The 23,440-nt window shown below is 47.9% G+C and overlaps 1 protein-coding gene across 1 annotated transcript in view; it reads right to left on the bottom strand.

Annotated features, from left to right (window-relative positions):
- FAM129B (family with sequence similarity 129, member B) overlaps window positions 1-18,710 on the bottom strand; it is a 74,524-nt gene extending 55,814 nt beyond the window's left edge. Inside the window, exons 1-2 of the mRNA XM_006834973.1 lie at window positions 18,501-18,710; window positions 16,268-16,397 (exon numbers count right to left, since the gene is read on the bottom strand). Of these exons, the coding sequence (XP_006835036.1) occupies window positions 16,268-16,397; window positions 18,501-18,710 (340 nt within the window). The remainder of the gene's footprint in view (window positions 1-16,267; window positions 16,398-18,500) is intronic.
- Window positions 18,711-23,440: the final 4,730 nt, after the last annotated feature.

A 23,440-nucleotide genomic window follows, 5' to 3' on the forward strand; every position in this document is an offset into this window, starting at 1 on the left:
CATGGCAATGAAACTATATACGACAGGATGAATGTAAAACTAATATTCTCCCATGTAAACTATCACATAATTCACAATAAAACATTAAAAATAAAAATTAAAAAATTTAAAAAGTGCTTCTGCCACAGCCCACAAGAACCTCAGCAAACCCACCAAGCTCTAGTTCCCTTAAAGATCTGTACTCTCATTTCTGGGCCTTTGCAGAGCTGCTTCCCTGACCCTGCAACCTGATCCCAAAGACCCCTGGATCCTCACGGAGTCTTGGCCCTGATGGTGACACCAGACCCCAAGGGCAGAAACCCTTTTTATTGAAAGTTCTGTGCATGCCAGACAGCAGGGATGGCCTCCACAAAGCTCCCAACACTCTTGGAGGTAGTTACTATCATCCCCACTTTACAGCTGGGGAAACAAAGGTAAAGAGCTGTGATCACCGTGTGGATAGGCAGAGGGAAACCCTGAGCAATACAGAAGGGGGCCCTCAGAGTTCAGCCTCCTGGTTCATACACCTTCAGGGACCCAAGTCCAGCACCAAGCACCTGAAATCCCATCCACATCACCCAGAGCAGAAGCAGCGAGAAGGGACATCTAAGGACTTATACAGATCATAGACTCTCCTAGTTGATAGGAACCCAGCCACTCCTCACCACCCACTGTCTCCACCTCACCTAGGATAGGGATTTAAGGAATTCATCCATCTGTCCCAGCTTGAACCACCATGGTACTGGGCACAGAGTAAATATATGATGAATGTTTGCTGCTATTCTTATCCACAGTTTTTGTAAGGTGCCATCAATCCTATGTATAACTGAACAAAACTGCCTGGTCCTACATCATCCTCACAATCCTTGCTACGTGTGAGCCTACTGTTGCAGTCACTGTGTCTTTTATATTTTGAGTGCTTTTCCATCTGAGGGGCTCATCTTCCAGCACTATACCAGGCAATGTTCTACTCTGTTTTTAGAAGGAGATTACCAGGCTTTTCTTCCTAGTCTGTCTTAGTCTGGAAGCTCCACTGAAACGTGTCCATTCATAGGTGACTCTGATGGTATGTGTAATGCCAGTGGCATAGCTTCCAGCATCATGGCAATATGCAAGTCACCACAGTTTGATAAAACGACAGATGCATGGTGACTTACTCTCTTTCTCAAGTCCAGCTAATGGTGTTGAGGGTTCCCTAGCCCCTCACCCCTTTGTCTGATACACATGGTCATACCAGGCAGTCTCCTGGTTCAGGAGCTAAAAACCCAGCCCTGAACTCCAGTCACATCCCTGTGGTGCTCCTTCATGGACAGGAAACTGTTCTGTCCTTCAAAATCTGCCTTAAACACCAGACCTTCCAGACTCTCCCTGTCTTCTACTTACCTAAGCCCCTTCTGTGGGGCCAAAGCCTCTCAAATTCTGGAATCAGAGAAACTGAATTCCCCCTGCCCAAAAAAACATGATCAATAGAGTCATTCTTTCTGAATAGAAAGTAATAATACAGTCACTGTAAGGAGAAAACAAATATTGGTGGTGGTGGTTGTGTGTCGTTGAGATTGGTTCTGACTCACAACGAACCTGTATAAGGTTTCTGAGGCTGTAAATCTTTTCAGGAGCAGAAAGCCTCATCTGTCTCCTGCAGAGTGACTGGTAGTTCGAACTGCTGACCTTGAAATTAGCAGCTCAGCTCGTAATCTACTACGCTACCAGGGTTCCCTAAGCAAACTGCTTTGTTGTTGTTGTTAAGAGCTGTCGAGTCGATTCTGACCCATAGAGACCCCGTATAGGGTTTCCAAGGAGCAGCTGGTGAGCTTGAACCACCAACCTTGTAGTTCAAATGACTTTGCTGTCTGACACATTAGCCTACAGCGCCATACCAGGACTCCAAACTGTGGTGGGTGGTGGGTAGTTATGTGCTGTGGAGTCAGTTCCGACTCATAGCAACCCTGTACAGGGTTTCCAAGGCTGTAAATCTTTACGGGAGCAGAAAGCCTCATCGTCCTCCAGCAGAACAGCTGGTAGTTTCGAACTGTGACCTTAAGGTTCACAGCCTGATTCGTAACCACTACACTACCAGAGCTCCTTAAACAAACTGTAGAGAGTGAATAAATTTTGAATAATGCATTACCCTAACACCCTAGTGTGGCGCTGTACGATAAGCACTTGACCATAAGGTCAGTTTGAAGCTCAAAGTTGGCAGTTCAAATACACCAGTTGTTCCTCGGTAACACCTATACAGGTGCAGCTATGAGGCACTTAACAACAACAGCAACGCTCCAAAATAGTCTCTATTAACTTGGTGGATTTCTATCCATATTTTTATTCCCCACATAGATCTTGTGGTCCTGGTGTGACATTAAACACAAGGTCAGACATAGCAAAATGTCTCTTATCTGATTATTCAGTTATGCTGGTTAGTAATTCCATACATGAGCCCTGGATACCCACAGATAAATGTAAAAAACCTCCCTAAAAGCGCCGAGGCTGTAAATTCCAAAAAGGCAAAGTTTTTCCCAAAAAAAAAAAAAAAAAGCTAAAGAGGATATAGAGAAACTCTGTTAACTGATGGTATGTGGAGGGGATTATAATCAATGTAATGAAACAAGGTATATGAATGATTGAATGTGAAACCGATGATGTGCCCTGAAAACTTTCACTCAATCCACAATAAAAACCTTTTAAAAAAAACCCACAAGGTCAGAGGTTTAAATCCACCAGCTGCTCCTCAGAAACCCTAGTCAGTATCAAGAGGAGTAGGAAATGACTCTAGGGCACTTAACAACATATAGACCTATACACTTTCAGACATACAGAACATCTCCACTTTGAATGGCTACATTCTACTCCATTGAACAATATCCTATTGATAGACATTGTTTCTGGTTTTACCCAATGTGAGGATACACTTCCTGTTAAAGACACATCTCTGTGTGGTTGCATAATGGCTATGTTGGTTAGTCCTGTGTGGAATGACTGGGTGGGTTTTAGCTCTCTGTTGTTGGCTGTAATAGAGGTGGAGTGTGGGAAAGACAAACCTTTCCTGGGCAGCCATTCCTGTCTTGCCTTCAGAAGGACCCAATGTTTAGTGACAATGGCTTCTGTATATTGTAGTTTTCCATCTCCAGCACTAGAAGCACCACCCTGCATGCCTGCATCACCCACCCCTAGTCCTGCAGTGGAACAGCCACCAGACCTCCTGTTACAGACCCTTTGACTAACTAGGACCTGAGGCACTAAGTAGGGAAGGGACATGCCCCAGACCTGGGCCAGCTCATGTGTCAGGAGTTGACCGGAAGACATGCAGTGGAGGGACTCACAGCGCCCAGCCTGCTTGAGCTCTCTGAGGAGCGTGGTATTTTCCTCTTGACAGTTAACTGCTCTCTGATAACTGTTTAATGACTGACTGGTAACTATCTGTATACTGTCTCTCCCAAGCCTGGAGAAACTTGGTTTTGTTGTACTGTTCCCCTACTCCAGCTTGGTACTGAGGACCAGAACCCAGGAGTCCTGATCTCTATCTCTCACACTAGGGGCTCAGTTATGAAGGGCCAGGAACAAAGAAAGGTCAAGAACCACAGGGAAAGTCAGCCTCCCCCAAACCGAAGCCTTCAGCCCCTGCCTCTCCCAGCTTCATCCTCCACTCAAGGGTAAGAACAAAGGGCTCAAAACCAGTGAGTCAGACCAAGAGGAGTAAGTTTCGGGGAGGAAGGAAGCTTCGTGTGGTTGCACGCGCCTCAGGCCTGCAATCTCAGGCACAGTGGGATCCAAACCACTCCTAGGATGAGGGTAGAGGGAAGTCAGAATTGACCAGTTCCTGAATCCTCCCCTATCTGCCCCACCTCATCCACACGCTTTCCACATCCCAAACAGCTTCTGCATCAATATGCTCTGAGAATGTAGACCCTTGTGACAGACTCATTGATTCACTGCTATGGTATTAAAATAATTTAAACGATCACACTTTAATCATAGCTATTAAATACTGAACATTTACTGTCTCAAGTATTGTGCTAAGTGCTAATTTAACTTTACAACCAAGGGCAGTGAAGATTGTGATTCCCATTTTACAGCTAAGGAGACTTGACCGCACAATAGTTAAGTGTTTGGCTGCTAACCAAAAGATGGGCGGTTCGAACTCACCAGTTGCTCCATAGGAGATGTGGCAGTGTACTTCCATGAAGATTTCAAAAAGCCCCTTATCATCAGGCTACTTCTGACTCATAGGGACCCTACAGGGAGCATGCTGCCACATCTTTCTGAAGAGCGCCTGTGGGTTCCAAGTGCTGATCTTAGCAGCCAACCACTTTAACCACTGTACCAGGGCGCCTTCTGTAGAACCCTATGGGGCACTTCTCCTCTGTCCTGTGGGGTTGCTATTACTTGTAACTGCTCCACAGCAGTGGGATTATTGGTTTAGAGCTTGACCCTGAGGTCACCAGGAATGGGCATTATCAGGCACAGATTAGTGAGATGGCCTTTGTAGACCTGGAGAAGCCCATCCAGAGACTTCCATCCAACCATGACTTCAAACCATGGGGAACTGAGGCCCAGAGAGGAGGCAGGAGTCACAGGGAAGCTAGAGCAGGTCTGAGGCTAAACCAAGCTCTCCTTCACAAAATCAGACCCTCAGAAGAGGCCAAACAGGGGACTGTTGGCAGTGGGAGGGGAAAAGAGGGAGTGGGCAGCAGGAGGGGCTGGAGCCCTAATCGCACAGGAAGTCTACTGGGCCTCACCCCTTCACCCACCCCCAGGGGCTCGAGGCCAGGAGGGGCAGCCTCCCAAAGCTGTCCTCTCAGATTCTACCACAATCTCAACAGGAAAACAGGAAAGCCAAACTGGGTAGCCTGTTAGAGACTTGCCTGGATTGGCAGATTCTTGGGGTGACTGAAAAATAATTCCTTTGTCAGAGAAGGACTCCTGCCTCTAGCCACATCTCAGGTCAAGGTGAGACAATGAGAGAGAGCTTGCTGCTGTGTTGAGCCACTTGGTTCAAATCACAAAATTCACACCTCCTTGCCCCTTCCAATCCTATAACCTTCCTTGAAAGAGACACCCCACAGTGTGTTGGACAGTGGGCCTAATGACCAGGCCTTCACAGTGGCTCACCCTAGGGGGTCTGGCCACTAAAGGAAGGGCGGGTCCTTCTTTCCCTTCCCTCTTCCCAGCATCCTGAAGTATGGGAGTAGGGGTAGGAGCAGCTTTGACTGTTTTTAATCCAACACAACACCTCCCTGTATGCATGTGGACAGACCTGTGCTGTCTCCTCAGACACAGGCCCATCTGTGAGGCTAGCACAGGACGTGTTTCTTTCTCACTGAGCGCTTGTTTATTTACTTAGTTTTCAAAATTATAACCTCTGTGGTCCCACCCTGGCCCAATCACTTCTTCCCTGACTGGAGCTTTGCTGTCTGGGGCTGTCCACAGTGGGTGGAGGTGTAGAGGGTGGGGGCAGGAAAGGAAAAATGTTTCCTGCTAGGGTCAGGAGCCTCTGAGACTTTGGGCACATCCTTTACTCTTTTGAGGCCTCGGTTTATTCAGTAATGCAATGGAGGGGACTGGTTAGATAATTTCAAAGGGTCTTTCATAGCTAGGAGGAGGAAGGGGTTGGGGCCAGAAAAATAATAGTAGCCACTGCCCATCATCAAGCTCCAAACTTGAGGGGGTGGAGTGAAGGGTACCAACAAGCTCCAAACTTGAGGGGGGTAGCAAACCTTCTATGGTAGCCAGGGCTCCCCAGGGAGCCCCAACTAGAGCTGCAGTCCTGATCTGTCCTATCGGGTCCGAATCAACCCCATGGCAGTGGGTTAAGTTTGGTTTTAACCAGAGGTGGACTTCCCAAAGCTCATGCTTGGTTCTCTTTTCTCCCTTTCATACTCCCCCCCCGAAAAACAGACCAGGTGCTTTTATCAGCTCACTGCCCTCCAAATTGCCACTCACCCTTTAAATTCCTGACAGGCCAGGGCAAATGATACACAGCTTCCTCAAGAACTCAGCTAGAATGAATTGCCATCCCCCGAAGACTGTCCATGTACCAGGAACTGGGCCGTCTTTCAGAACCATCACACAGCCCCAGAGCCAGGGATCACAGTTCCCACTTTACTGTCTAAGCAGTGAACGCAGAAGGGAGAGAAACTTGCCCAAGGTCACACAGTCTGCTGTCAAAGACAGAAGTCTGTGTGATACCCAGTCAAGCCCAGCTATACCGCCTCTTCTGTTGGGCTGACCCAACTAACACGCGCTTGGAAAAAACATAAAGATGCACTGTCTTTGTAACACAAACTACAGCAAATCCAGCTTGATGGAATCTTCTTAGCTGGCAGGGACCATCAGTTCCATGAGATCAGGGCTCGTGTCACTATTTTATCCCCAGTGCCCAGCTGAGACTCGGCACAAAAAAGCCTTAAGAGCAAGTTGAAAACAAGATCAGCTCAGGCGATGTTAGACACCTGCTCTATGTCTGTAGGGTAGCCCAAGATCCACAGGCTCCCAAAAGGTCAGAGCTGTGAGGGCACTGGAGATGATCCTAGTACCCCTATGCACAGATGGGCAAAACAAGGTCAGAGAAAAGCAAAGACTAGTCAAAGAGTACCCAGTACCAGCCCTGGGGTGCCTGCCTCCCGGTCTGTACCCACAAAGGGCTCCCAGCAGGTGAGGTGAATTAGAGACAGGTGGAGCAAAGGCATCTTCTTGCCAAAGGGTCCCCTCTTCTAGAAAGTATTGGTTTAACAAACTTGGCTGGACACAAGTGGCTCTGTTCAAAGTGGGGCGTAGGGAGGACAGATGGCAGTTACGATTGACCTGGTCACTGATGGGTGGGTAGGAAAGTGGGGTTCACACTTTGCAAACCACAATTAACTTCTTCTTCTGCCCCTCATAGATCCTCAGTTACCCACTAGAGCCCCCACCTCTGCAGACGGCCCTGCACTTGGCTCCTTGGCCAAAACGCTGCACTTCTGATCCACCTGGGAGGAGGGACTCCCTTGGCCAATGTCCTACCAGGGACTATACCCAACAACAGGTAATAACAACAGGAGCAAACATTTTCTTAAACCAAAGAGCTCTCTAGCTGCATCACCTCACTGATGATCCCTCACAGTAACCTAGTGGGTATGGGCTGCTATTGTGCCCACTTTTCAGATGAGGAAATGGAGGTGCGAGAGGAGAGGGACTTACCAAAATGACAGGTAGTTGAGACAGGATCTCAAATTTGGATCCTTAGATTCCAGATCCTGTTCTCTTTCTCATTCTGCCCCTTCTAAGTGAGTGATTGGTCACCTTGTCACATAGAAGGAGCAGAATGAAAGATCCTCATACTCAGAGCTACCTAGTAAGGGAGTGAGTCTCCCGTTATCTAAAGGATGGACACAGAAGCTGCAATACTACTGGCTGGAGATCAGTCTTGATAAAACAACTTTTAAGATCTGTCAATTTCATGGGACCAATTGGGATGGACACAAGAGATTTCCCCAACCCCACACGCCATCATCACAAGGCCTGGTCACTCCAGTCCCCCTGCCCCATATACACACATGCCTGACTATGCCCTACCCCATCCTCAATGGTCCAGACCCTGCCTCTCACGATTAGGCTTACCTCCTCCCATCTACCTTCATACACAGCCCACTCACCTGCCACCTCTGTCTAAAATTGCTTTGAAGGTCTCCCAAGGATCTTCAGGAGTAAGTCTTCTCTCCAAGGCTTCCTCCATTCCACCCCATCCCCCAATCCCAGCAGGCACCTGCACCCTTACTCACTAAGCCAGCCCCCTCATTCAAAGAAGGTCTTTCCTTTTAAAAACATTCCTTGTCCCATGGAGTGATCACCAGCCAGGAAGTGGTGAGGGTCACATGGGTAGGGACCATGCATGAGTTTGTACATCCGTTTGTCCCTAGTGTTGCACACAGTGTTGTTGCTGTTAAGTGCCTTCGAACTGGCTCTGACTCATAGCAACCCTGTATAGGGTTTCCAAGGAGCAGTGGGTAGGCTTGAACTAACCTTGTGGTTAGCAGTCTAATGCTTAATAACTATCTAATGAATGGATAAAAGACTGGGTGTCTGGGCCCAGAGCTTGCGGCACCCCTGTGGTGTCTCACAGGCATGTAGACAGGAGTCGGTGTTCCTCACCTCAACATCTAACATCATAACCCTCCAACCCTGACTTTAGAAGGCAACTCAAGATCCCTAGGAAAAGGTTTTCAGAGGCAGAGAATTCCCAATAGCAGACACTGGTCTTGGGGTCACAGATGGAGAGAAAAGACACAGTGAGTCACAATCATTGGCTCAGAGTTACACAACAAATCGTCAACAAGACTTGACTCAAGACGTAGTTCTATACACAGGGCCATCTGTCTTTTCACCCCTTTATCCTCTGTGCCCTGCCCAATGTCAGGTTGAATGGCCTCATCTCATGCCCTCCAGGTATCTGCTTAACAGCACAACTGTCCAGGTGCTCCTCAAATTGGGACATGCCTACTTTCTGGAACACATTGCAGGGTGCTGAGGGAATAGTCCCAGCACATCTTCCTGGTCACCAAGTTTGTTCAATAAAGTGACAATCCTAATAGATACCACTCACTGTGTTCTCTCCACCCACCTGCCCAGGGACTGAGAAATCACTACAGTCATTTTTTCACTTTGATCTGTTCTGTGATTTGGATATTTTGTGGTTGTAGTTGGAGCTTGCTTTTTCTTTGAGCATCCTTAGCGGTGATCATCAATGTGCTGAGAAGGACTCGCTTTTGTAGTTAGTCCTCAATCTACATCACTAGCAATTTGTCCATATCTGACCTAGCTCCCTCTCCTCACAGTATTTCCATTAGTCTTCTAGCTTTCAGTGGAGCCTTGGAGAATTTTCTCCATTTTGAGGATCGTTGTGGTTATCTAGTGTGAGCTGCCTAAATTGTAAGCAATAGGATTCACTGATACTCTACCTTCCGGTTGTTTAATAATCTTTTGTTTCATTTCCAGATCAGTACCTCTTGTTGTTCTCACTAGCACTGGTTGTGCTGCATTTGACAGCTATGACGTATGTACTTCATGGTAATATTTTCTTAAGAGAATCAAACGGAAAGGTAACACTACAACACTCCAGAGACACGTGATGCTCGAGATTGGGTGCAGCTCCCTAAAAGTCAAGGCATACAGTACACTTCTTAGATAGAAAGTACAGTGCAGTGCATACATAAGCCAGTAACGAAGGAAGTTTTATTGTGACTATCAAGGCACAGGCATTATAGGCTATATATGTGCTGTGCATTATATGCCTGGCAGAACAATCACTTGGTATACAGGAGACCTGAGAGATACTTGGTGCATGCTGGAAGCTACTAGGTGTGCTATGTCCCGTTCTCCAATCAGGATTTCCTGAACTCAGTTATAATCTTGGTGATGGTGGTGGTGGTTGTGGTTATGTGTCCTGGAGTCAGTTTTGACTCATAACGACTCAGTATAGGGTTTCTGAGGCTGTAAGTCATTAGTAGTAGTAGTAGCGATGTGCCGTGGAGTTGGATCCGACTCATAGCGACCCTGTACAGGGTTTCCGAGGCTGTAAATCTTTACGGGAGCAGAAAGCTTCATCTTTCTCCCACGGAACAGCTGGTAGTTTTGAACCGCTGACCTTGCAGTTTGCATGCCAATTCATAACCACTACTACGCTTAAGGGAGCAGAAAGCCTCATCTTTCTCCTGCAGAGCAACGGGTAGATTCAAAGTGCTGTTAGCAGCCCAGCTCTTAATCCACTAAACTACCAGGGCTCCTTAATTATAACCTTATGGGGCCACAAACATAAATGTGACTGGGCACTGCCCCCAATGACATTCTGCAGCTCATGACTATACTGTCATCCTATTTTACAGAAGTCACTGTGGCTCAGAGAACACCAAGACTCACACCCAAACAGTGAGACTTCAGAGTCCTTGCCCCGAACCTGTCAGCTCCCTGCTTCTTCCAACTTACTCTCCAGCGTGTCAACAGGCAGATCCTTTCATCTCTATGGGCCAGCATAACACATCTCCAAAATGGGACCCAGCCCAGAGGGTGGAACCGGGTGCCCTAGAGAGGAGGGGCATTTCCTGCTCTTCCAGTTTTAAGATCTGTGAGATCAGAAGATGGCAGCCCTGTGTGACTCAGGCAGTAAGATTCTTTCTACCAGGAGAGGAGCAGGGCTTTGCTCCACCCTAGGGGTTTTAAATCTAGGCATCTGTCCTAATCCTTCCTTCACACTGCCGGGCACAAACTACAAAAAACCTTTCTTCCTCCAGCAGGGAAGTGGATGGGGGTGGGGCAGGGGGAAGGAAAGAGCAGCTCAGGAATTTCTGCAACCACAGACTGATGCTACAAGGAGACCCAGGGTGAAGTGAGTCATGAGCTCTGCCTGTGGAGGAGGGGTGAACTGAAGAACAGGGCTGGTCAAAGGGAGACTGTGAGTCTCAGACTCAGTAATGAGTGAGAGATGTGTACAACCTGGGGGGCTCTGTCCCCACTTGGCTCCTCCTATACCCAGGCCTCTACTGCCAGCCTCTTTTCGACCGTAAATACCCATGTTGTCCCCCTGCCTGGTCTGAGCACCAGGGACTGTCCAGTCACAGTGGAGCATGGTTTTAGTAGCTAAGGCTTTGGACAATCCCAATCTGAGCCTGCCTATGACTTGCTGCAACCCCCCCTGTAAAACCATGGGAGGTGGGCAGGTGGGGAGGTGAGAAGAGAGTGAGAATTTAATGAGATAATACAGGTAAAGGCTTGGCACATAGTGAGTGCTTAATTAAATGATGGCTAATTGGAAACCCTACATAGGGGGTCGCTATGAGTTGGAACAGACTAGAAGGCACTTAGCAACAAGAAGTGTGGGTTAATGCACTAGACTTCAAGGTCACTTTGAACGAACCACAATGTTGGCAGTTCAAGCTCACCAGCTGCTCCTTGGAAACACTACACAGGGTCGCAGAGTTGGACCGGACTTGAAGGCACTTAACAGCAATAACAATGTGGGTTAATGTGCTGGACTGCAAGGTCGGTTTGAACTATAAGGTTGGCAGTTCAAGCTCACCAGCTGCTCCTTAGAAATCCTATACCGGGTCGCCATGGGTCGGAATCGACTCAATAGCACTTAACAACAACAATTTTGCAGTAAAGGTCCTGAGTGGCACAAATAGTTTGTGTCCAACTACTAACCAAGAGGGTTCAAATCCACCCAGAGGCACTACGGAAGAAAGGTCTGGCAATTTACTTCTGTTAGATTAACCCCCCAAAATAAAACCAAGTCCATGGCTGCTGAATTGATTCCAACTCATAGCAACCCTGCAAGGTTGCACATCTTTACCTGGAGTACTGGGGTGGGGATGTACGATAACCACTGGGCTGCTAACTACATGGTCGGCAGCTCAAACCCACCAGTTATTTCTCGGAAATCCTATACATGGTCGCTCTGAGTCAGAACTGACTCCATAGCACTTAACAATAACAATCTTTACAGAAAGGAACCATGGTAGTGTCATGAGTCAGAACCGACTCAACAGCAGTGCATCTGGGCTTAACCTTTAGGGAAGCAAACTACCACATCTTTCTCCCACCGAGTGGCTGGTGGATGTGAACCACTGATCCCTTGAGCCACTGAAAACCCTATGGTGCACTTCTCCTCTGGCATATGAAGTCATCGTGAATCAGAATTAACTCAATGGCAATGGCACTTTTGTAGGAACTCAGAGCCTGGCATTGCCTTTTCCATCACCTACCATCCTCAGGCTGAAAATATTTCACTTCAAATCCCTGAATGCTACAGGTTGAGGAAGCAGCCCGGGGCATTTGGCCACACACCCAGAGGCCATGGTCATTGATCATCAGTCATAGGCAGCCCCTTCAATCCCATGCTCCCTGAAAGGATGCTCAGAGGTGTCAGTTAGGGAGAAGAGCAGCTAAAACAGATCAAGTCCCAGGAAGGAGTCTCCTCAAAACACCAAGTTGATGAAGAGGAAGGAGGAGCAGGACTGCAGCACAGTGAAAGGAAACAGAGACAGTGACTCGGTGTACTCCTATGACCAACCTTCATGTCAGGATTGACCCAGTGGCCAACAGGGAAAGGGTTAAGAAATACCCCATGGAACAAGACGCAGCCTTTAGAAATGCTTCCAGAGGGCTTTTAATGACCTAAGACAGGCATTTATTATAAATAATTTCGTGGAAAAAGCAAGACCCAAAATTCAGTTGTGGTCTCAGCAGTCACAGAAGGGAATCTGAACAACAATCACAGGGAATCTGGACTACTAAAGAATAGTGGTGGCTGGATGGTGGCTTCGAAGACTCCTCTACTTTAAATCTCATCCCTCAGGCATCGGAGAGGGAGCGGACTCCGTGGCCCAGTTTGGGTTTAGAACGGTCTCTTTGGCAGCCTGAATAGAAAGGATTGGGAGGGTGAGGTGGGAGGTCCCATAGAGGCTGGGGCAGCGCAGAGGGGCAGGCCAGAGCTCCAGCCACAGCTTTGGGAAAGGGACAGAGTGGAGGGGACTAAAAGGAGTCTGGGGGGAGGGAGGAAGCAGGGAAGGGACAAAGCCAACAAAAGCACATGTTATGTAAAACACCAGAGACACAGAATCCAGAGACGATTTACCCCCAGGGGCTGACCCAGACCTTGGTTAAGAGCAACAAGTCAGTCTCAGTCGGGCATTGCTTCTGGCCAGCCTGGGCTCTGCAAAGCCTAGGGCAACAATGAGGAACCCACACATGGGGGAAGGGTGGCCAAAATCAAAATATTTCCACTCTTTCACTCCCAGGAGCCTACAGTCACTTTCCAAATGTGGTCGTTGTTGTTATGTGCCATGAAGTCGGTTCCAACGCGTAGCGACCCTGCCCAGGGTTTCCGAGGCTGTGAATCTTTATAGGAGCAGAAAGCCTCATCTTTCTCCCTTGGAACAGCTGGTAGTTTTGAACTGCTGACCCTGAGGTTCGCAGCTTGATCTGTAACCACTACACTACCAGAGCTCCTTTTCCAAATGTGGTGTGGTAGATTTTTAAAAATCAATTTGGATTTTGAAATCAGTTTGTTTTAATAAAGAAGATACTATTTTTCTCATACTTGGTTGTCAATCAGAGTCCCCAAGTGGTGCAAACGGCGAATCTCTTGATTAAATTCATCTAAAGGTGACAATCCCCTGAACTCCTAAAGGTACCTACTGACAGGAAGGTGTATCACCTTTTAAAAGGCTGTGTGCTAAAACATCAAAATGTGATACTAGAACATTGTATAGGACATGTACAAGGGTGTTCAAGTAGTACTGTGACTACTAGAAGAATGTTAAAAACAACTCAAATATTTCTTCACAGGAGACTGGGCAAATAAATAACTGTCATTTCACAGACAGGAACCTACTAATAAAAGAATGATGGAGAGTCATGCATCCTGGTAGGGAAAGATGGCCACTATCGTATACTGGGTAAAGAAGAATCAACCCACAGAAACATATAATGTGATCTTGTTATAAACAAAGCTACATGAGTGTATACACAGAGCTGTTTAAAAAGGGCAACAACACTCCAAACTTAAGTGGTTTCTTCTGGGGAATGGGACTGAAGGGAGGATGGAGGGGGCTTCCATTTTTTACTTTCTATACTCTTAAATTGTTTGTGGAGTCCTGGTGTAGCACTGTGGGCTAATGCATCAGACTGCAAAGTCGTTTGAACTGCAATGTCGGCAGTTCAAGCTCACCAGCCGCTCTCTGGAAACCCAATACAGGTTTGCTATGAGTTGGAATCAACTCGACAGCACTCAACAACAACAACAAATTGCTTGTACATGCATTACTTCTGCAATTAAAAAACGATAACATAAGGCTGTGGTAGCCTAGGGCTGAAAGGTTGGGGAAGAAATGGTTGGAACAACTAATAGGTACACTGGGACTAACAAGGAGCTTCAAACAGTTCATGGGAAAACGGAAATTTCCCACAAATTGTTTGAAGCCCTAAAAATCACTAAAATCACTGAATAAGTGAGTTATGTGATATCTGAATTATATCTCAATAAAACTATTATTTAACCCTCCCCCCTCCGGCCAGGCTTCTTAGGTAATAAACCTTAAGGTTGTGAGGTGAGGTGGGGAGTTTCTATGCCACCACAATTTCATCCTGGTCAACAGAATTTTCAGATCAACAGTTGGGACCCTCAAAACTCTCTGAGAGGACAAAGGGCCATCATCCACCACTAGCCAACGTCAGGTTTCTTGCCAGGCAAAGGGGACCCATCACCCATCCCTGACTTGCACATCTTGAGCAACAGCGAACTCACATCTTCACCTATTATTCCATGTTGATTTATGTGGCTCAGTCCATACACAAACAACTCCTCATACAGCCTCCCAGCATCTTCTACTCTCTGGGTCAGGTGGAAGGTGTGAGTTAACCTTCTCTAGCCACCTCTCCATTCTCCATTTCCTCTTTCACTTCTCCTATGTTCCTCTAGCACTGCTCTCTGGATCAGCTCCAGACAGCCACTTCCACCTCCACACTATCAAAGTGGAAGGAACTCCATAATTGAGTTCTGGTAGCATAGTGGTTACGAGTCAGGCTGCTAAGCTTAAGGTCGGCAGTTCGAAACTACCAGCTGTTCCACGGGAGAAAGATGAGGCTTTCTGCTCCCGTAAAGATTTACAGCCTCAGGAACCCTGTGCGGGGTCGCTATGAGTTGGAACCGACTCCACGAAACTTAACAACAACAAAAAAACTTGAGTGGAATCTCACATTCAGGGAACCAGCTTCCACCCTGACCCCACGGATTGAACAAACCTTGGAGAAACAGGATTCCAACCACAGCTGCAAATGTTCCTTCCAAATCCAAATACCCTGTCACTCTCTTTGACCACTACAGAAGCAGAAGTTGTTGTTAGCTACCTTGAGACAGCCTGTGACTCATGGAGACCTCACACACAATGGGATGAGACCATGGTGATCCACAGAGTTTTCAATGGTGGAGTTTCAGAAGTAACTCACCAGGTCCTTCTTCTAGTCCAGAACTCCACTGAAACCTAATCAGCATCACAGCACAAAGCTTCCACTGACAGGTGGTGGTAGCAAATGAACTGAGTCTTCTCATGGAAGGCAAGAAACTAACACTGAACCACCAATGTCCCATGTTGTTGTTATATGCTTTGAAGTCAGTTTCAACTCATATTGACCCTGTAAGGGGTTTCTAATCTTTATAGGAACAGAAAGCCTCATCCCTCTCCAAAGGAGAAACCAAATATCCAAAAAACCAAACCTGTTGCTGTACAGCCCATTCCAATTCATACAGACCCTATAGGCCAAAAAAGAACTGCCCCCGTAGGATGTCTAAGGCTATCAATCTTTATGGAAGCAGACTGCCTCATCTTTCTCCCAAGGAGTGGTTACTGGGTTTGAACTGCCGAACTGACATAACAGTTAGCAGCCAAGTGCTTTAACTACCGAACTGCCCCCAGAAAGTAAATGACAATCTCAGTAACCATAGTATTGTTTACTGTCCTGGTGTAGCACTATAGGATAAGCACTGGACTGCTAACAACAAGGTTGGAGGTTTACATCCATCAGTCGCTCCTTGGAAACCCTATACAGGGTGACTATGAGTCAGAACTGACTCAACAGCACTTATTATCAACAACAACAACAACTGTGCTCCAAGCATGTGCCTTAGCCCAGCTCTTGCATTATTTTAGTAACTATTGTTGTTGTCACTTAAGTACCGTGGAGTTGGTTCCGACTCATAGTGACCCTGCACAGGGTTTCCAAGGCTACAAATCATTACAGGAGCAGAAAGCCTCATCTTTCTCCTGTGGAACAACTGGTAGTTTCCAGCTGCCAACCTTGAGGTTAGCAGCCCGATTCGTGACCACTCTGCAACCAGAGCTTCCATTTTACAGAGGGTAAGACTGACTCAAGATCAGCCAGGTCTGTGTTAGGTCCCTGAGCTGGCTCATGTCTGGAAGAGCAGATCGTTAGCCCCTCAGAAACGGAAAAGACTTCAACCATCAGGCCGTATAATACTAACAATTTACAGTTAGGGAAATTGAGACCCAGACAAAGTAAATGGCTTGCCTGACGTCACACAAGCCTCCTGGCTCTGGGCCAGTGTTCTCCCCTCATGGAAATAAAAGGAATCATCCTGCCACCAGCCTCACGGGGCCATGTTGTGGGAACAAGTCCCTGCTTGCCAGAGGCTTTGAAATCACAGGATGAAAGGTGCCGTGGCAGCAAAACAGCACTATGGACTGCAGCTCGCCTGACCTCTGCCAGGACTTGCATGCTGACATACGCCTGCTCGCCTGCTCACCTGCTCGAGGCGGGTGAAAAGCTGCGGGCACCAACCAAGCCACAGAACTCAAACAGGCCTGGGAGCTCCAGGCACTGTGGGAAGGTATGTTCCAAATGCTGATGTTTCCACAGGGATGGCCCTGGGTCTCCTGGGTGGAGAACCAGGTTCAGGTAGGGAGGGGTCTGGAATTTTAATTGTCTGGTATGAAAATGCCCACTGCTTCTTAGGTGGGGTAAAGGGGGTGCATGGATCGCTGGTGAGGTGGCAAAAGCACACCCTCATTCCCCTCCAACAGATATTTCTAAGCAGATAACTTCCTTGGGAGTCCTGGTGTGACGCTAAAGGATATGCACTGGACTGCTAACAAGGTCAGTGGTTCAAACCCACTAGTCACTCCTTGGGATCCCTATAGAATGCTATGAGGCAGAACCGAATAACACAACAACAGCTCCCTGAAGGGGGAGGGTTGGAGGCTTCCTGGCTTTCCCCCACATGCCACCTCCCACCCCCTTACTTCAGAAGGCTCTTCAGGTAAGTCTGGACTAAGAATTTGAGGCATTTGAAGAGGATTATTAATAGCAATGAAGTGCTGAGAAGAGAAAGTCCAGCAGGTTCTGAGTGGGTACAACCCTCTTCTGTTCAGCCTGGTATCCACAAAGCAAATGCAACCCTCTCCAGTAGAGGACACTTCACCTTTTGTGGCTCTTAATCCCTCCCCGGTCCCTCACTCTGTAAAATGGCCAGGGGAGAGGAGGGTGGGCTGGTGGTTCTCAGTCCGGGAGGTGGGAAGAAGAGAAGCCAGAGCTGAGTGTGAGGAACTGAAAAAACCCACTGAAGGCAAGGCACACCCACCCAGGCCAGGCAGGGGGTGGGGCCCCAGAAGGAGGTCCTGAATGGATGAACTGTTACAGAGCCCCAAGAGGCTCCCACGGACAGGGAGGGGACAGGAAATCTCTGCCAGCCCTTCCCGCCCCCCAGTCCTCCTACAAGGTGACTGTCCAGGGCTTAATCTTCCGTGCTGGCCCTCCTGGCCTAGAGAGGACATGAGTTATTTCTACATCACTCCCACCCATGCCGAGTCCCAGATCTCAGACCACAGTCACCTAGCAAGCTCTCCCCAGCCCCCGCTTTGTGTCTCGCCAGGGTGGGGTCCTAAGAACTTGAAATTAGGGACACTTGATCACTATTCTCACAGGACAGCAAGACAAAGAGATAAATGTGGGCGGACCCAATACTCTGGGTCCACTGGACAGGAACAGATCAGTTCAGCCAAGAGAAACTGTCCCCTCACTCCATGGGCTGCCCCCCATAAGCACTGGCACCCTGTGTATCGGGGCTTCTACTAGGCCAGGCCCTAAGTTAACCATGCCCCATGAATTAGCTCATTGAAGTCACTCAATAACCCATTAATAAAGAAGAAATCATTCACCCCATTTCTAAGAGGAGACAACCAAGGCGCCAGGATGGTAAGAGATTTATCCAAGATTACACCACTGGGAAACAGATGTTGGGATTCCACCCAGGGCCACCTCACCCCAGGCTGGGGAGGTTAGCCACAGAGCAGAATCTCCCAGGCAGCACAGGACTCCAGCCTCTCTCCGGATTGTCCGGGTATGGGAGGAGGAGGAACCTGGGACTCTGCAGTAGCCCAGGACTTCTCCAGGAGTCTTAGGAGCAGCTGCCTTTCTAAGAAGTGGCCATTGTGCCATGACAGGCTGGGAGCCCAGGAGGCTGAAAGAATGGGGCAGAGAGGCCCGGCACTGGCCCTGAGAAGTCTGGCTCTGGCCTTGGCCAGCCTCCTTAGCCATGGGGGCCAGCAGGGACATTCTGCTGAGTTTAAGCTAAAGAAGAGTGGATGCCCCTCTGGCACCCGATTTATTCATAGCTTCAGTCCCCAGGCTCAGTCTCCAACCCAGATGGGCTGGTTTTCTCGGCCACGTGTACTGGAGCTTGGAACCAAGACAGTAGAGGGGTCAAGACGCGCTGGCAGGCGTGTGCAGAGCACTGTGAGAAGAGAGAGGACAGACGTGGAACGCTTCAGAACAGGGGTGACGCAGGTGGTGGGGTCTGAGAGCCCTTCCACAGCCTGGTCTGAGGTAATGTGTAAGGGGATCGAACATAAGGTGTGTGAGGCAGGACAGAGCTTCTACGAGGGTCCAATAGTAGAGGGAGGGCTCCAGTACCCGCCAGACGGGTAAGTGCGAGCTCAGCAAGGGGCGGGAAGGGGCGCCCAGACACGGCGGGAACAAACTCGGATGCGGGACACTGTCCCCAGCAGTTCCCGCTCAGCCCCATTCCGGACCTGACTGTGCTGGGCCCGGGGCCCCAAAGCAGGAGGTGGGCCGGGTGGGGGCGTGGCTCGGGGACCCCCTGCGGGCCCCCGAAAGCGCGCGGCGCGAGACTCACCTGCGATGTGCTGGCGCCGGGCGTCATCCAAGTGCGTGGACAGCACGTCCCCCATGGCGAGGAAAAGCCTCAGCCCAGCCCGGCCGCCGCCCGTCGCTGCCCGAGCTACTCAGGCGGACGCTGCTGGCGCCATGGAACCCCGCCCGCTTGCTCCCGCCGATCGCGCTGCCTCTGGCTGCGGCCTCCGCTCCAGCTCGGGATCTGACTCCGCTCAGGCTCCTTCTCTGGCCGCGTCCGTCTGGTCAGCCACCTCAGTCAACCGCTCCCGCCCGCGGCCCAGCAACCCGACCGCGCCCCGCCCCGCCCCCGGTCCGCCCCGCCCCCATCTCGGGTGGGGCCAAGGGGCTGGAGACGTCGGGACCGCCGGAAGACAGAGACAAAGAAAACGTCCCAGGAAAGGGAGACGGAGGAGAGATGCCGAGAGAGATACATCCCACCCCGACCGAAACAAAGGAAGATAAAAGGCTGGTGGGACATCTGGAAAGACAGGGTGCCCTGCAGAACTCCAGCCTGGCAGACAATCCCTACCCTGGCCGCGTGGTAAAGAATCACACTAGGAGGGGACGCATTGTCTGATGTGCGGGAGTTGCGTTCGAGCCCAGCGCCCCCCGCCTCTGCGCCAACACTGGCTCCCCATACCCTAAGCCCGCCCACCGCAGCCCGCACTCAGGAAGTTCCTCGGCCTTGATCCGACCTAACCCAGAAGGTGTGCCCGTCTTGCACAATAGCATAAGGAAAGGAGGGCTGGAAGGGCTTGAGCCCAAAAGCACCCCCGACCTCAGCGCCAGTTGGGTTTAACTCAATAATAGTGTATGGGCAGTCCGATCCGGAGGCGCCTTGTAGCACAGGAATATAAAAAGTAATAATACTTTACAGTTTGTAAAAGACTACTGGATTCAAAACCCACTCACGGGCTGACAAGGACTTTGGTACCAGTTAGGTGAGGCTGGGCATGAGTGAGTCACCGGTACCATAGGATTATATTTCAGTCCCATGCTCTGGGCCTCCTCAATTGGTGGTGTGGCATGGAGTCCGTTCCGATTCATAGCGACCGTGTATAGGATTTCTGAAGCTGTAAATCTTTACCGGAGCAGAAAGTCTCATTTTTCTCCCTTGAAACAGCTGGTAGTTTAGAACTTCTGACCTTGAGGTTAGCAGCCTGATTTTTAACCACTATGCTACCAGAGCTTAACTGGTAGGGAGATAGTTTAACAACTGGGATCCCAAAATCAAAGACTGGAGTGGCAGAGGCCTTCCTTGGTTGCTTGGTTGCTGATGCACAGTTTTCCTTCTTGCAATCCAACAAAGATCATTTAGTTTCTGCTTGCACACCCCTGTGACTGGTTGCTCATCACTTCTCAGAACACCCCATGTATTATCTGGCTCTTACTGTAACCAGTGCATGAGACAGAAATAGATGATAATAAAAGTTAACATGCCTGTGAACCCGTAATTCAGACCTGTCAGCACACCAGGAGGTAGGTTTGAAATTGATTAAAGTGTGATGTCACCACTCATTCATGCTAACAGTCATTCAACAAGCAGGTGATGAAGACCTTGGAGATGGCCCTCTGCAAGATGCTGGGGGGTGAGGGTGAAGTGAGTGGTGAAAAAACAAGGAAATCAAGCTGCCACCGGCTCTGTGACCCTGGACAAGTGGTGTTAGCTCATTGAACCTCAGTTTTTTCATCTGTCAAATGAGAAGAGTGATCCTTTGTTGTGAGGATTAAATGAGGTATTCAAGTGCATAGCACATTGCTTAATGCACAAGTAGTTGTCATCAATACACAACACCTGTCAATAAGAGTATTCACTGTCCCTGCCCTACGGACACAGGCTAAAGAAGGAGCAGAACATTCTGTTAGAGGAAAATCACAGAGGGAGTAGTACCAGAGAAGATGAAAGACAAGATTTTTGACAGCAAATACTGGAGAACTGCATTCCAGGAGGTGGGGACAGAACAGGCAAAGGCATGGCCTTTGAGAGCAGAGTCATCAGGTGGAGTTGAAGTCAAGTTGACATGGAGCACTAGTTTCCTGTTACAGAGGCAGAAACTGAGGCCCAAAGAGATAAAGTGACTTGCCAATTTCGCACAACAAAACAAAGGTAGGACCCAGTCAGAGGCCAAGTGTCCTGATGCCCAATGTCTGGTTCTCTTTAAGCAACAAGAGGCAAGTGATGCTGATAGCCTCATTTCAAAGTGGCAGGAATTTGTAGAGACTGAAAAGGTCTGCTTTGCCCATGGAAGGGATGGAGAGTTGTCAGCCTGTCTGGCTGGAGTTAGCTGGCACCTGGATACCCCAAGTTGTCTCCTCAACCTAGTTGGAGACCTGGGCAAGTTGGAATAGAGGTGGGGCTACAAGTAGAGTTTCCCCAGTCTTGACATGCTCCCAGTTCCTAAGAAACACCCACAAACTTCCCAATGGACTAGGTCCCTGAGCTAAGGACCCACAACCAAGTCCTCAGGTTCTAGGAGGCGGCCAGGGACAGGCCTCTTGACTTTGAAGCTCCTCTGACCCCTGCCACCTAACCTCTCTGAGCACCTAGGGCTTCACATGTAAGAGGCAAATAGGACTGTAAAAGTGAAAAGGTACTATAAACTTTAGGGTGCTATGCAAATGTATGAATGGCTCCTACCCCATGTTGGGGGCCTTTCTCCTCCAAGATTCAAAATTTGTCTGAGGCTAGGGATGGAGGGGAGTTAATTGCAAAAAATCAGGAGAAAATCATTGTCATAGAATTATGCATGTAGAAATTGTTGAAACGGTTTATCTGTTGGCTGTGTATGTATTCTAAAATAAAATAAATCAAACTTTAAAAATCAGGAAAACTCAACAAAATAAGAATAGAAGGAAATTTTCTCAACATAGTTAAGGGCATATATACCAAACCAACAGCCAACATCACTCTCAACTGAAGTTCTCAACTGAGAAACTGAAGGCATTCCCTTGTGAACAGAAACAAGACAAGGATGCCCTTTGTCACCACTCCTATTCAATACTGTGCTGGAAGTCTTAGAGCTATAAGGCAAGAAAGAGAAATTAAAGGCATCCAAATTGACAAAGTGAAGTGAAACTCTATTTGCAGATGATATATCCTATACTTAGTCCCAAAGACTCAGCAAGAAAATTATTAGAAGTCATTGAAAGATTCAGCACAGTGGCAGGGTACAAGATCAATGTAGAAAACTCAGTTGAATTCCTTTACACTAAATAAAGAGAGCTCTGAAAAGGAAATCAGGAAATAAAAACCATTTGCAATAGCCGTCCAAAGGATGAATTACTTAGGAATAAATCTAACCAGGGAAACCAAAGACCTAGACTATGAAAATTATAAAACACTGCTACAAGAAACCAAAAGAGACATACATACAAAAATGGAAGAATATACCAAGCTTGTGAAGGGAAGATTGAACATTGTGAAAATGTCAACACTATCCAAAGCAATCTATAGATATAATGCAATCTCAATCGGGTTCCAACATCATTCTTTACAGATATGAAAAGCTAATCATCAACTTTATATAGGAAGGAGAGACCCCAGATTAGTAAAACATCACTAAAAAAGAACAAAATAGGAGGCCTCTAACTTCCCGATCTCAAAACTTACTACTACACAGCCACAGTAGTCAAAACAGCCTGCTACTGCTCTGGTAGCAAAGTGGTTACAAATCGGCCTGTGAACCTCAAGGTCAGCAGTTCGAAACTACCAGCTGTTCCACTGGAGAAAGATGAGGCGTTCTGCTCCCGTAAAGATTTACAGCCTCAAAAACCCTGTACGGGGTCACTATGAGTTGGAACCAACTCCACGGCACACAACCACCACCACTGGCACAATAAGACACATAGATAGATCAATGGAACAGAATTGAGAATCCAGAAGCAAATCCATCCACCTATGCTCAGTTGGTCTTTGACAAAGGACAAAAGCACATTCAATGGAGAAAAGATAATGTCTTCAACAAATGGTACTGCAAACTTGGAAATCTATTTACAGAAGAATGAAACAAGACGCGTATCTCACATCATATACAAAAATGAACTCAACATGGATCAAAGACCTAAATGTAAAATCTAGAACCATAAAGAGCATCAATTAAAAAATAGGGACAAACTTAAGGGCTCTGAATAAAAGATCAGGTGAAATTTTTATTGGGGATGGAAATGGTCTATGACTGGAGTAGTGATGGTGGTGGCTGTCGAGTTGGTTCTGACTCGTAGCGACCCTGTGTGGGGTTTCTGAGAAGTGACGGGTGAGTTTGAACCACTAACATTGCAGTTAGTAATCCAGTGCTTAATAACTACTCAATGATTCATTAAGCTGTGCACTTAAAATGAATGTATTTTATTCTTTGTAAGGTATGCTTCAATAAGTTGATTTTAAAATAAATATATCAAGCACTATTATGTGCTGAATGTTTTTCTAGGTGGGATATATCAACATACAAGATAGTCAAGGTCTTCACCCTCATGGAGGTTATATTCTCATGCTATGGGAAGAAGGGCAGTGAATAACTAAGATGACTTCAGATAATGATAAGCACAAAGAAGAAAATAAAGCAGCATGATGGGATAGGATGACAAGTAGCCACGTTGGATAAAGTGGCCAAAGACATCTTCTCAAAGGACACAGCACTTTGAGACATTTTGAGTAAGAAGGAGCTTGCATTAGAAGATTCAGGAATGTTACTAGTTGCCATTGCACCAGCTCCAATGCATGTTGACCCTGCAGAGGGCAGTACTAGAGTCTAACTTCACCAGGGGAAGGAGACTTAAGATCAACATC

Source organism: Chrysochloris asiatica, unplaced genomic scaffold (genome assembly GCF_000296735.1).
Source record: "Chrysochloris asiatica unplaced genomic scaffold, ChrAsi1.0 scaffold00014, whole genome shotgun sequence".
NCBI lineage: Eukaryota > Metazoa > Chordata > Mammalia > Afrosoricida > Chrysochloridae > Chrysochloris > Chrysochloris asiatica.